At 49.9% G+C, this 12,991-nt stretch overlaps 1 protein-coding gene across 2 annotated transcripts in view; it reads left to right on the forward strand.

Annotated features, from left to right (window-relative positions):
• The window catches only part of Rassf4 (Ras association domain family member 4), a 36,687-nt gene extending 25,181 nt beyond the window's left edge, over positions 1-11,506 (forward strand). The window contains exons 4-12 of one of the 2 annotated variants that reach the window (XM_057786011.1): positions 1,447-1,589; positions 3,227-3,318; positions 3,905-4,056; positions 6,418-6,519; positions 6,947-6,998; positions 7,985-8,106; positions 8,833-8,930; positions 10,083-10,139; positions 10,622-11,506. In XM_057786011.1, coding sequence (XP_057641994.1) covers positions 1,447-1,589; positions 3,227-3,318; positions 3,905-4,056; positions 6,418-6,519; positions 6,947-6,998; positions 7,985-8,106; positions 8,833-8,930; positions 10,083-10,139; positions 10,622-10,721 — 918 coding nt within the window. In that variant the 3' untranslated portion in view covers positions 10,722-11,506. Of the gene's footprint in view, positions 1-1,446; positions 1,590-3,226; positions 3,319-3,904; positions 4,057-6,417; positions 6,520-6,946; positions 6,999-7,984; positions 8,107-8,832; positions 8,931-10,082 lie in introns of both variants that reach the window. The other variant, XM_057786020.1, reaches the window with a different exon arrangement.
• Positions 11,507-12,991: the final 1,485 nt, after the last annotated feature.

A 12,991-nucleotide genomic window follows, 5' to 3' on the forward strand; every position in this document is an offset into this window, starting at 1 on the left:
CACACTTCAATGGACCCTTTGTAGCAGAGGAGAAAACTAACACCAGACCTTGCTTAGGACTCATGGATTAGGAAGCCCAACAGCACTCTGAATCCTTCATCAGGACCTGCATTGTCAGCATCATCCTCTGTGTTCACAAGCATCTCCACAGTGCATGTCAGTCATCGTGAATCGTAGTTTGCCAATCCCTGGTGACTTCGAAATCCAAGATGGGAACCATGTTGCAAATAGATATGGAAAGAGGTTAATTATAGCTTAAGTGGTCACGAGATACAGAATACCGCTGAATAAATACCCAAAGACAAGAGGGAACAAGAGAAAAGAGGTAGGGGGAGAATAGGGGTATGAGGGGGGACTCTTATGTTAAATGTTCTTAGCACAGAACATTTAAGTAAAGAAATAAAGTGCTGGGTGAGATGGCTGGGAGAGTGAGGTTGGCGCTCTGCAGAGGTGATGGAGGTTTCTGGTGGGTCTCTGTCAGCACAGTTTCTCAGGGAGTGATCGTGAGAGTCAGAGAGCCAGTCCTATCTATGGAGACAGAGGCAAGGGGTATGTCAGAGACAAACAGCCAGTGATGAAAGGGGTTTGAGCAGAGTCAGGTGGGTGCCTGTGGTGTGGAGTACTGTGGATTGGGGTTGTGTGGCAGTTGTTAGGCGGGGTGCCTGTGGCGTGGAGTACTGTGGATTGGGGTTGTATGGCAGTTGTTAGGAGGGGTGCCTGTGGCGTGGAGTACTGTGGATTGGGGTTGTGTGGCAGTTAGGCGGGGTGCCTGTGGCGTGGAGTACTGTGAACTGGGGTTGTGTGGCAGTCCTTTCATTTGCGAACCTAAGGAAGTCAAAGCAGGTCTGGGTCTCATTATGAAAACCGTTAATAGATTGGTGATAGGTTATGGAAATGTCCCAGAAGTGTTGAACCAACCAGCACCCACCAGCAGGAAAAAAATAAAACATAATTTAACTGGAAATGAGCTCGAGCCAGGTCAGTTGGTGCTGGCACTGTCTGAATGTGTGGCCAGAAGGACAATGCAGGGCACACAGGGGCCATGATGTCCAGGAGGACCCAGTAACTGTGGGAACTTCTGTCCCGGTACAGTTTGAGCCAGAGAGCCTCGCCCAGCATGAGTGGGCTGTGCTTCCTCCAGGTTGTGTGGACGTGCCTGCCAGACACTTGCCTTGTCCTGGGGGACTCCTGACTCAGCAGCTCCATGCTGCCTCCTGCTCTGCATATGGCCAGGCCTGGGCTTAGCAGCAGAAAGAACACCCTCTGCTTCCTCCTGCAGTCCCCTGCCCTCATGGCTGAAGTCTGTGAGCATTGCTCTCTCTTCTCTGGGTAGGAGTGTATTTGGGGGGGGGGGGGCTCCTGTTCTGAGGGGTCACAGAGAGGAAGAGCAGCAACCTCTGGGCAGCTGCTGGTTTGTGAAGTGACTGACCCGTGTGGACCCCACAGGAAGAAGGGGCTCTGATCATCGAAGGACTCCTCAACATCGCCTGGGGGCTCAGACGACCCATCAGGCTCCAGATGCAGGATGATCGGGAGAGAGTGCACCTATCCTCTGCCTCATGGATGCCTGACCGATCCAGCTACCTCCAGTGAGTGCCTGGCAGGTGGGGCAGAGCTGGGAGCCTCCTAACATCCATTATCATGAGCACCATGGTGCGGAGCTTATATGTGGAGCATCCTCAGCCTTGGGGTAGATGCCCCGCTGCTGTATGGGGCTTAGGTGTGGGAGCACAGATCAATCTCCCTCTCATAGCCAGCGGCTACCTGGGTCCTTTCTAAGCTTGCCCACCCAACAGGCAATCCTTCGGGTGCCCTCCCTGGTGACGGTTCTATGACTGTTCTCCCTCTGTAATAGTCATGCTCCCTCCTGTTTTCCATGCCGGGGACTGACCCCAGGGCTGAGTGCTCTCCCCATGAGCTAGTCCTCCGCCCACTGGGATCTGCGCAGAAGGGAGTAGGAGGCATCCACACAAATTCATCTTCCCGTTGCTACTCTTTTGCACCAGCGACATGTTCTGTTTGGATAAACATACTGAATTCAACCTGAGATTTATTTTACCACCAGGAGAAAGCCAGTTAGTTTGAGTTTTGCTTTTTCGTGTAATGACTTTTCAGAGGCAAGCATTCAAAATGTTGTTCCTTTCAAATATTCAGGTCACATAGGCCTGGTGACACATGTGTGCATGCGATTATAGCCCTCAGCATACTAAGGCAGGGAGATTGTGAGTCTGAACCCAGGCTAGGCTACATACTGAGGCACTACTTTAAAAAAATAATACACAAAGGATCCGGAAAGATGGCTCAGTAGTTATGAGCTTACTGCTCTTGCAGATGACCCGGGTTCAGTTTCCAGCGTGCATGTGGTGGTTCTGAGCTGCCTGTTACTCCAGCACCAGGGGATCCAGTGCTCTTTTTTTTTATGGCCTCCATGGGCTCCTGCAACATGTGGTGTGCACAAGCACATAGCCAAATACACATGCACGTCAAATAAATAAATAGACCTTACGAGATATACACGCAGAGGAAATGAACACTCTAGGAGTATGGGGCAGTGACACATCAGCTCTTATCACCAGGTGTCTCTGGCCACTGGTACAAATTTTGAGACACAAGCACTTAAAGCATAAGGGTTCTTTAGAAAGGTTGCGAGTGTGACCCATGCCCCCTCCCCTCCGCCCCACGTAAGGTAAAAGCGGTCCTGTCCACAGTCGCACCCACAGCCCAGACTGTCCAGGGTAAGTCCTCCTTTCTCATTCTTTGCGCTCCCTCTGTACTGAATGCTACCTGCCTCTCATTACATTACACCTTTTCCTTCTCTGACATGACGCTACCTTCTTTGGCTTGGGGTTGGAATCAGTCCTGGCAAGAGGCCTGGAGATTTGATCTCCAGGGTTAACCTTGCTTAACCACAACACCCTCAATAAACCCAGCAAGCTCTTTCAGCATACATCTGTGCAGGCCCTAACCTGGCTGAGCCTGCATCCCAGGAACACATCGGCACGGGCTTTGCGCCTGGTCTGTGACACAGCCCAGAACGGTTACTCTTTCTAGAGGCCCAGACTCCAGCTCCTTCCAATAGATGCTGAGGGGTCTTCTATTCTGCCTACCCCGATACAATCCCCCACTCAGCCTCTGCTGCTCCCCACCTGTGCTCTGCCTGTAAAAGCAGCAGGGCAGGCTCTTCTCTATCCACAGCCACTTGGGAACTACGCTTCTCTCTTTGCAGAAAGGAGGCTTCACCCCAGGACAACAAGGTCACTGCAAAGGAGCCTGATGCTCAGCATGCAAACAAGGCTGAGTGTTCCAGGGATAGCTCAGGTAAGCAAAGCCTGTCTCGGTGGGTGCGCACAGTCTCAGAGGAACAGCCATGTGGAAAAAATTGCCACGTCGTTTCGTAAGAAACCCTTGCTAAGCGTCTGTCAGCAGGATATAGGAGCCATGCACTCTTCTTCGTTCCTTTTATGGAAAAGGAAGCGAGGACATGCGGAAGTGACACCTATGTTCTTGGCCTGAGTCTTCTGCAACGGGCTGTGATATAAAAAGGAAGGGGATCAACAGTGGGTGTTGTTTCCTTTTGTCCCAGGCCTCTAAGCCCTCATTCTCATGCCCAAGATCAGTGATCATTTATCTGTGCCCTCTGTCCCCTTAGCACCTAGTGAAGGACTTGTCCCTGACTGAGTGCTCAGAGGAGAGGGCCAGAGTGACCACGTACCTCAGCCGTTACATGGGACACACTGTGGCATAGACAGAACCCTTGCCCAGTGGCCAACCAAGGATCACTATTACCAGGACAATGCATTACAGTATGCTGTGATCTTAAGGTTCCAGGGAGGCACAAACCCAACAGATAGTGTCACAGCTGGAGCCACACTTGTCCCACCTTCCCGTCTACTTCTTTCTGTAGCACCCCCGGAGGAGGAGGTCCCACAGCTCATGCGGACCAAGAGCGATGCCAGCTGTATAATCCAGAGGAGGCCCAAGTCCCGGGCACCCGGCGAAGCCCAGAAGATACGACGTCACCGGTTCTCCATCAATGGGCACTTTTATAACCACAAGGTAGTATCTCCATCTGCTCTTTCCTGGGCCCTAAACCTGAGACAACAGGAATTACTCCCCAGCACAGAAGAGCAGGCCCCATAAAATTAGGCATTGGTCCCAATCCTCCAACAGCCTTCAAGGTAACTGCTGTTGGCCCGTGCTGACAGCTCAAGAAGGTGACCTAAAGCCACAACAGCTAACACTCCCATCTGCATGCAGGGCTTCCCCACATAGCCACGATCTAAATTCTCTAAGTTGTATGGTTTTGGGGTCAAGGAAGCCATAAGCAGACAATAATGCCAAGTTTATCTTTAATGAGCCCATTCTTGTGAGGCTGCCACTCGGGGTCACTCGGTCATTCCACGGGAACATCAGGTACCGAGCAGTCCCTCTCCCTGGGTAATCAAACTGACTTGCTGAGCCGTGTCCGGGGCATGCGTGTCTTTTCCCAGAGAACCTGGGGATCTCCAAGTTCCCAGCACTTCTCCTTTTGTACAAGTAGGCATTGTACTGACCTTCCCCTAATTACATCACTCTGTCAACACACGAGCTATAAAAGGAAAAGTTGACTGTTACTAAAATTGGAAAGAGTGGCCATCCGGGTGAGGCCCCGCCTAGAGCGTACCTTTACAGGCCGATTCCTGCCATGCCAGGGAGGAAGAGGGAAGTGTCCAGCTGAAGCGGTTGTGCTTCTCAAAGGGTGATTCATTGGAAGGAAGGACAGACTGCAGACAGCAGTCTTTAACCAAAAGAACAGTTTTCACCTCCTTTGGCCTCTATTCACAATTATTGTGCTTAGGAACTGGGGTTCAGATCCCTTAAGCTACAGACAACAATGAGAAATAATTCCCAGCATTGATTTTCCAGGGTACTTGTTCAAGGTTGTATTTCTGTGGACTGTCAGGCTGTGCTCTGGTCAGTTCATCGTAAGCTGAAAGCAGAAGGTGAAAAGGTGTCTCCCTCCCGAGCCACAGTACCTCACAGTTCAGAAGCAGCACAGTCCCCTGCAGAGCTTGGGTTCCTTTTCACATGTTTATGTGGCTCTCTGGGAACTGCAGACACTGTTGCTGTCTGGCCTCGAGAGCAGGCACTGTATTCCCTAATGCTGGCACTGTATTCCCTAATGCTGGCACTGTATTCCCTAATGCTGGCGGAGAAGTGGAAGGGTCCACACTTAAATTTCAAGATACGGTTTTATGAATGTGCGTATTTTTTTTCGCACTGTCCTAAAGTCAAAAACTGTGAGTCATACCATCATAAACTAGGGGCTATCCGTGCAATGTGTTACAGGAAAAGGCAAGGTACTTGGCAAAAGTCTAACATGCCTCCCATGACAAAAAAATATTGTAAATAACGAGGCATGGTGATTAAATACTGTAATCCTGTTTCGAGGCCAGTTTGAGCTGTGTCACTGGTTCAAGGCCACATAGTGAGACCTTATCTAAGAATAAACTAAAAATAAATAAATAAATAAAAGAATCCTGGCGGTGTGCTTCACGTTGGCAGAGTACTTGTAGGTGATTAATATGTGCAAGGCCCTGGGTTCAATTTCCAGGACCACAAAAGAATAAAAGTTATCTGCTTAGCATGGTGATCACTTGGAATCCTGTCCCTCAGGAGGCTAAAGCAAGAAGGTTTTCAGTTCCAAGCCAGTCTGGCCTGTCTGGTCAGAACCTGTCTCAAAAAGTATGAACAGATACTTAAATAAATAACTATGAAGAGATCCGTGTAGTTGGGGCATGGAGTGCTTGGGGGGTCTTGGTATTATCTGTGCCTAAGAGTGAAAGCTGATGCTCGAGGCGTTATACAAGCCATGGGAAGCCTTCACGCATATTTATAAAGGGGGATTCTGGAGCGAAAGATGTAGGAAGATCAAGGTGGGGCTGCAGGAAGCTGGGCCAGACCACACTTCATTATTTGGGGTATTTTAAAAGGCGGCCCCATGAGCAGCAGTGTGGAGAAGATGCTAGAAGGTGAGAGGGAGGGGCCTGCTGGCAAACCTGGAGGCCTCTGCTGGAACAGCACTTGGAGATGAGTGGGTAGACTCTGTGATGCTGATGCAGTTAGCAGGAAGAGTGAAGGAGAGCCCCATGGTCCACCCCAGTGACCTACTTCCAGGGTCCTGGTTTCCAAGATCCAGAGCGCTGTTATAGACAGATGTGTAGAGTGTTAAGCATCTTCTTCAGAGTGCTCTAAGGACAAACACTGTAATCGCTCCCTGAGTATCCCCAGGTCTAGGAACAACCCTCATAGTCATGGGTAGGAACAGGGGTTCTGAGAGGAAGCCCTCCCACCCCATTGCTTGGGTCTCTTCAGAGCTTTAACACCAACCTGTGTCTCTTCTGGGCCGGCCCTAAGCTATCTGTCTGCTCTACACAGACCTCCGTGTTCACTCCTGCCTATGGGTCCGTGACCAATGTCCGGGTTAACAGCACCATGACCACCCAGCAGGTGCTCACCCTGCTGCTAAACAAGTTCCGGGTAAGTGTGACCACAGGGAAACAGCCTTGCTGGGAAGCAGGAAGTGCTTTGACGAAAGGTGGGGGAATTGGTTTTTTTTTTTGTTTTTTTTTTTTGGTTTTTTTGGTTTTTTCGAGACTGGGTTTCTCTGTATCTTTAGAGCCTGTCCTGGAACTCCCTTTGTAGACCAGGCTGGCCTCGAACTCACAGAGATCCGCCTGCCTCTGCCTCCCGAGTGCTGGGATTAAAGGCGTGCGCCACCACCGCCCGGCGAGGTGGGGGAATTGGGATTGCTGCGAATGACTGCCTTGATTCTTGAGGAAAAGTCTAGCAAGATTTCCTCTGATGAGCCAGAGTCCCTGGAGTTTTAGGCAAGGAAGGGGAATGGGGTGGTCTGTTCCCTTTCATTAAAATGCTGTCGTCTGATTTCTTTTGCCTGCCCGTGTAGGTAGAAGATGGCCCCAGTGAGTTTGCACTCTACATTGTCCACGAGTCTGGGGGTGAGTGACACCTTCCAGTGTTCATTTGGCAAGCTTGTCATCTTCTTTCCACACTGGCCTCTCCACCATCAAACTTGGTTCCAGTCTGAGACTCCCTCTAAAACAGCGTAGATGAGCCTCCTCAGGACTCTTCCCATTAGAGGACCATTATGTAGCCCGGTTAGGAAGTCAGGGCTTGTGTGCCAATGGATGCAAACTGGATCTACTCTTGTAGAACCTCAGGGTTCCTCTGTAGTCCATGGGCAGCTTCTTGTCATTGGGCAGCTCTCATCTCCCCAAGTCTATGGTCACCCCTGTCTACTCTGCCCCTCTTTGTTCTGAGCTGAGCCTTCATTAAGTGATACTATAGGACAGAATTTTTTCCCTCTACTGACACTCCTTGTATAGGCCTATGAAGTACATGAACCAAATGCAGGTTTACAAGAGGAAAACATAATCATGGAAACGATGAATTACTCAAAGAAGTGCCTAGAACTCTTTTGTCATAGCAAGGACATCAGCTTGTAGAGAAAAGAGACAATGAAGAGGGGCAAGCGAGACTTTGAGCCAGGATGGTAAACAAGAGGAAGGCCAAGTATCTGGAACTACATTTTTGGCAGCATTCACTGCGTGGATTTCTCTGTTGCTGCCTCCGGGCTAACAGGGTCTAGAGTTGTGTCTGGTATTAACTTCTGTCCTTGGTAGGAAGTAGATGAGAGGCCTCAGCAGATTTATGTCTTGCTATCAGACAAGTGAGGGGAGCCATCTGGGTCTTGTCACTTGCCTCAGCTGGACACAATCCTAAATCCAGGTAGCTGACCTAGAATGGCTGGTTCTTCTGCCCTTCAACGAGATCACATGTCTCCCAAGATGCAGACCCACGGAGGTCTGAGAAACAGTCCCTGAACAGCTGCTTTTTATCATACCCTTGTCCTGGTAAAGTAAATAAACGAGAGGGTGGGTAATCCTAACAGCCCATAAATTCTGTAAAATGCCCTCTGTTTCAGAGCAGACGAAATTAAAAGATTGTGAGTACCCGCTGATATCCAGAATCCTCCATGGGCCTTGTGAGAAAATCGTCAAGATCTTCTTGATGGAAGCCGACTTGAGCGAGGAAGTGCCCCATGATGTGAGTGGGGCCAGAGCCGAAAGCCTGCTCTTTGGGGAGGGACTGGAGGTAAAGGGGGGAACCCCCAGGGCCCTGAAGGAGCTCTGGGCCAGAATCCTCCCAGGCAATGTATTTTAGGTTCCCACAGCTGACCTGTCAGCTTAGGGGACAGAAGAAGTGGGGTCGTAGGAGATCCCAGCCCTGCCCTTTTCCTCAAAAAGAAAACCCTATTCTTCACCGTAGCATGCTTTCATTGTTATCACGTTAAAGATCCACAAAAGGGCTCCTTGACTAGGGCCAACTCAAGGGCAACAGACATTAAATTCCCAGGAGCCAAACTATAAGCATAGGTCCAGACCCTAAACAAAAGGGCCTATGGAGTATGGATCCCCAAGAAGAATTTGTGGCTGTCTCCCTCATCTTCTCAGGGCTGGTACAGCTTCGTTCCATTGTTAAACACAATGTCGTTCCCACTCCCCACCCAGGCCAAGAACACTCAGTGTGACAATGCCAAGGGACTGAATGCTTTTCCTAATATTCAGCTTGGCGTTTCCTCCGACGGATGATCATTGCCTTTGAGAAAAGAGCAGCTCCCGTTCTCCCACCATACAGAGCAGGGCAGTGGCAGCAGCAGGGTGGGAAGGGAGACAGCTCCTGTAGATACTGGACTTTGGCCTCAACCACTACGAAAAACACATCTTAGACTTCTCATCTAAAGCAAGTTTTTAATGTTCTTGGATTTTCTAGGTGGCCCAGTACATTAAGTTTGAAATGCCGGAGCTGGACAGTTTTGTCGAAAAATTAAAAGAGGAGGAGGAAAGAGAAATAATCAAACTGACCATGAAGTAAGCATCTCTTCATCAGCCAGACATGGTCCTGGCCATTAGAGGATGGCTGCAGGGCATACCTCTGTCCAAGCAGGCAGGTTTCTCCCTTCTGTGGACACCAAGTAGAGTGGGGAGGCCTGCTGACCGTGGTCCCTAGTACTTCCTCCCTAGCCACCTACTCAGTACTAATAGCATTCTGGGGTGGTAGCCTTCTGAATTAGAGAATACACCCATTCAGCCTGGGCCTCTTCTCCAACGAGGGGCTTGGGCCGTAAGAAACTGGGAAGGAAAGGCAGAGGCAGGAGCATGGTGAGGCCAGGGTTGACTTTCTAGTTCTACTAATGACCAAGTTCTGGAAATACAGCCACATTGAGCCTGCTGGGTAGGACCTCAGCCTAGTCTGAGGTTTTTGTACCGGCAGGAAGTCTCAACCCAGTGGGAAGCAGTGATTATTGACAGTGAAGCTCCGGTTGCTGTTTGTAAGAGCAAGGGTCAACAGTGAAGCTAGCATCAATCAGGACAGGGCTGGGACACTAATGATGCTTTGGGTCTTGGTGATCTGTTTGTGCCTCAGAGATGTGTGACACAGGGCAGGGTGTGTAAAGAACATTCATGAGGGTTGGGCAGGGAAGGACACAGTGTTCTACTCTGGGACGTGCCTGGGAGCAGGGAGCAGTTTGAATTCTGGCTTCATACTAACGATCCCTGGAAAGCCACATGTACCCACGGGCTTCCTTCCATGCAGTCGGACTCACTCAGAGTCAGTAAAGATTCTAGAGTGAATAACCGGTGATGTCACTAGAGTGTTTTAAATATAAACAGGACCTAGCAATCACCTGGCCAGTAGTTTCAGTGCGGGGAGGCCTAGGCTTAGGATGCAGCTTAGGTTATCTGTATGGCCCTGGCCAGGTCACTGTCTTCTTGAAACATAATCTATATCCCTGATGGCATCCCAGCACACCCCTGTCCCTAGCAGAGAGTCTGGAATGGAGTCGCCAGCATTTGTCTTTAAGGCCCTGGACAGTCTGCAGCCCTGTTGGGCATCCATGATGAGGACAGAGATGGCAGCTTCTGACCAGCCAGCTAGGAGCAGTGCTCTCAGCTCTCTCTGCCTCCACTCCCCTGGCCCTCCATCCTTCATGAAACCCCTTAACTTTTGTCTCTCTCCAGGTTCCAAGCCTTGCGTCTGACGATGCTGCAGCGCCTGGAGCAGCTGGTGGAGGCCAAGTAACTAGCCACTGCTTTCCTTTAGGGATGCCTGTGGGAGCAAGCGTGCATGGAGCGCCAGGGACCCAGCCCTAACATTGCTGACCAGTGGCGGCTGCCCAAGGAGTCCAGTACCCATGCTTCTTCTAACTTGTCCATAGACTGCATAGCATCCTGCAGCTCTAGTCTTGGCACCGTAGTGAGCATGCACGGGGACACTCAGGAACTTGCTAGCTAGAATTTATGTGCAAAGCCAGTCTAGGTAGTAGAGAGTCTTGGAACTGTGGTACCAGCCATATTGCATGGTTGCATAGCATGGCCAGCCTTGATGATGCATATTTCCAGCTTGAGATAGAAGTATCACACCCAGCCTCTGGGGAATGAGCTTCACCTGCTTGCCCAGGGCCTGTCCCAGAGCTTCCGCATGGCCACAAGTCCCCGCCCTTATCATCCATTTGAACCTTGAAACCCCCATCTTCCCTTGCTTCTCATTTGCCACGCAGGAATTCTGCTGGAGGAGGAGCTTCCAACAGCCGCGAGACATGTCCTGATTCTAACCACCATTATACTATGGGGTCTTGGCCTCCAAGCCTCGTTTCATAGCCAACATTCCTGGCCCAGAGGTTAGAGCGGGACTAAAACTACCAAGATCCCATCAGCTCTTGGCAGAAATCAGCCTTAACTTCTGAATGTGATCCAAAGAAATCCTTGAAAGGAGCTGCCTTCAAGAACTATGTCAAAGTTGGGGAGTTGACTCATGTAGCGCGGAAACAATACTGGCTGGTGGTGGCTCCAGAAGGCAGTGCTGTCGCCTTCACTGCCATCTTGTGGATGCTTCCTGCCTTCTTTGGAACTGAGCTTCACTCTAGTGGGTAGAGACAGCTCTCAGTACTTCCCGTCAAAACCTGGCAATAAGGGAAAATATCTGGGAACAAAAGACTTCTAATTCCCCAGGCCAGATACAGAGCAATTTTGTATTGACTGATGGGAATTTGGAATGAATGAGAAAACTTCATTTGTAAAACTATGCAACAGTTCACATCAAGTCACGGAAGTGTTTGTTCAACTAGAGCATACTAAAGGCCAGCCTCTTCCCCCAAGGTCCGCGGTCGATGGATTTAAAGAGAAGTGTGATGAAGGCCTGCAGAGATGGAGTTCCATCTTCAATGCAGTGCACATGGAAGGTGCTCAGGGAACTCTGAAGGGTAGCACTTGAGAATGGCTGTGCAGTGTGCAGCCACTGGGCAGGGAAGAGGGCAAGCCTGGATCTTCCAGACCCAGCTATGTCTTCATGGAGCTGCCAAGGAAGGCTTGGCTAAGTTCTCCCGCCTCCTCTCTCCCTTTCGGCACCACACCTTCTCAGGTGCTTAATAAAGATCTGCTGTGTTTAACAGAAACTGCAAGGGCTACGCTTTCTTGTGCCTTTTTCCTTTTGTGTTTATTGCCCTGACCCAGTCGCCTACTCTCCGAAGCTCTTAGACCACTGTGAAGAGCCGCAGTTGGCAGGGAAACCATCCACCCTCGGCATTGCCAGGGCTCCTTCACTGTGTGCATGGACTGAGCACTGGTGTGAGGCCTGAGGCAAGGCTGCCCTACCTGAGAACACAGGAAAGGTCTCACTGAGGGTCTGTGGGGAGCCTGAGCAACAGAGTGACCCTGAATTGCAGAATCGTCGCGTCAGAGGTGTACCAGGCATCTTTCAAGCAGGGGCTCAGGAGTCAAGAGAAGGAATGTAGCACGAGTCCCGGGTGGTTTTGCTGCCTTGATTTATAGTGATTTATAGCCTCGGGGGTCTGAGACAGGTGCCTGTCCTTCATCCATAAGTAATTAACCAACTTGACTGTGTTATACCAGGCTGGATCCTGGAGGAACAAAGATAGAGCCATGGTGGTTCCTGTACCGGAGAAGCAGACTCTGGGGAAACAGTTATGTACCTGAGAAGGAGGCCAGATAGTGAGCAGATAGCTAAGACTGAGTGCTGCTGCTGAAGACTAGAGACACCTTCCATCCCTGAGGCAAGAGAGGGCCTAGGTGCTGGGGGAGCCACTGGAGGCAGAAAGCCCTGGGAGCAGCAGCCAGCTCGGTGGCATTTCATCGCTGTCAAAATATTATTTAGGATTTCCTTATATGTGTCACTTTTGAAATATTATCAACACCAACTTCTGAATAGCATAAGAAAAATTCCAAAAAAAAAAGAAAACAAAAAAAAAAAAGAAAAAAAAGAAAAAGCCGGGCGGTGGTGGCGCACGCCTTTAATCCCAGCACTTGGGAGGCAGAGGCAGGCGGATCTTTGTGAGTTCGAGACCAGCCTGGTCTACAAGAGCTAGTTCCAGGACAGGCTCCAAAACCACAGAGAAACCCTGTCTCAAAAAAACCAAAAAAAAAAAAGAAAAAAAAAAAAAAGAAAAATTCTAGCAAGTTGTAAAGAAAAGGAGAAATGCCCTGCACTGCATCCTATGAAACAGTCACAAATGTTAGATGGACAGGGACACACGTGCTCTTCCGAGGCAGCTGGAAAACTTGTCTTTGCTGGGCATGGCTACAGGAGAACTTGAAACCGTGGAGGCTGTGGTTTCACGGTGCATTCAGGGTATCATCTGCTATGGACTTTGCAGTCTTTCTCCTGCATCCCTCTGTAGCTCAGACAGTAGCGGTATCCAGAGAGAAAGTGAAGATTCCAGTCAGAAAGTGCGTCTTCCAAATTAGGGTTGTCCTCAGAACTCAGAATAAAAACAGCAGGAGATGAAATTAGCAAGATTACATGATTGCAAAAGTCCCGAGATCAGGATAAACAGGATTTGTTTGTCCAGAACAAATGACCAAACAGATAAAAACAAGGGGGTGGGGATAGGGGGGATGACTTGTTTTTCTGA

The sequence above is a fragment of the Chionomys nivalis genome, chromosome 1 (genome assembly GCF_950005125.1).
Source record: "Chionomys nivalis chromosome 1, mChiNiv1.1, whole genome shotgun sequence".
NCBI classification, from domain to species: Eukaryota; Metazoa; Chordata; class Mammalia; order Rodentia; family Cricetidae; genus Chionomys; species Chionomys nivalis.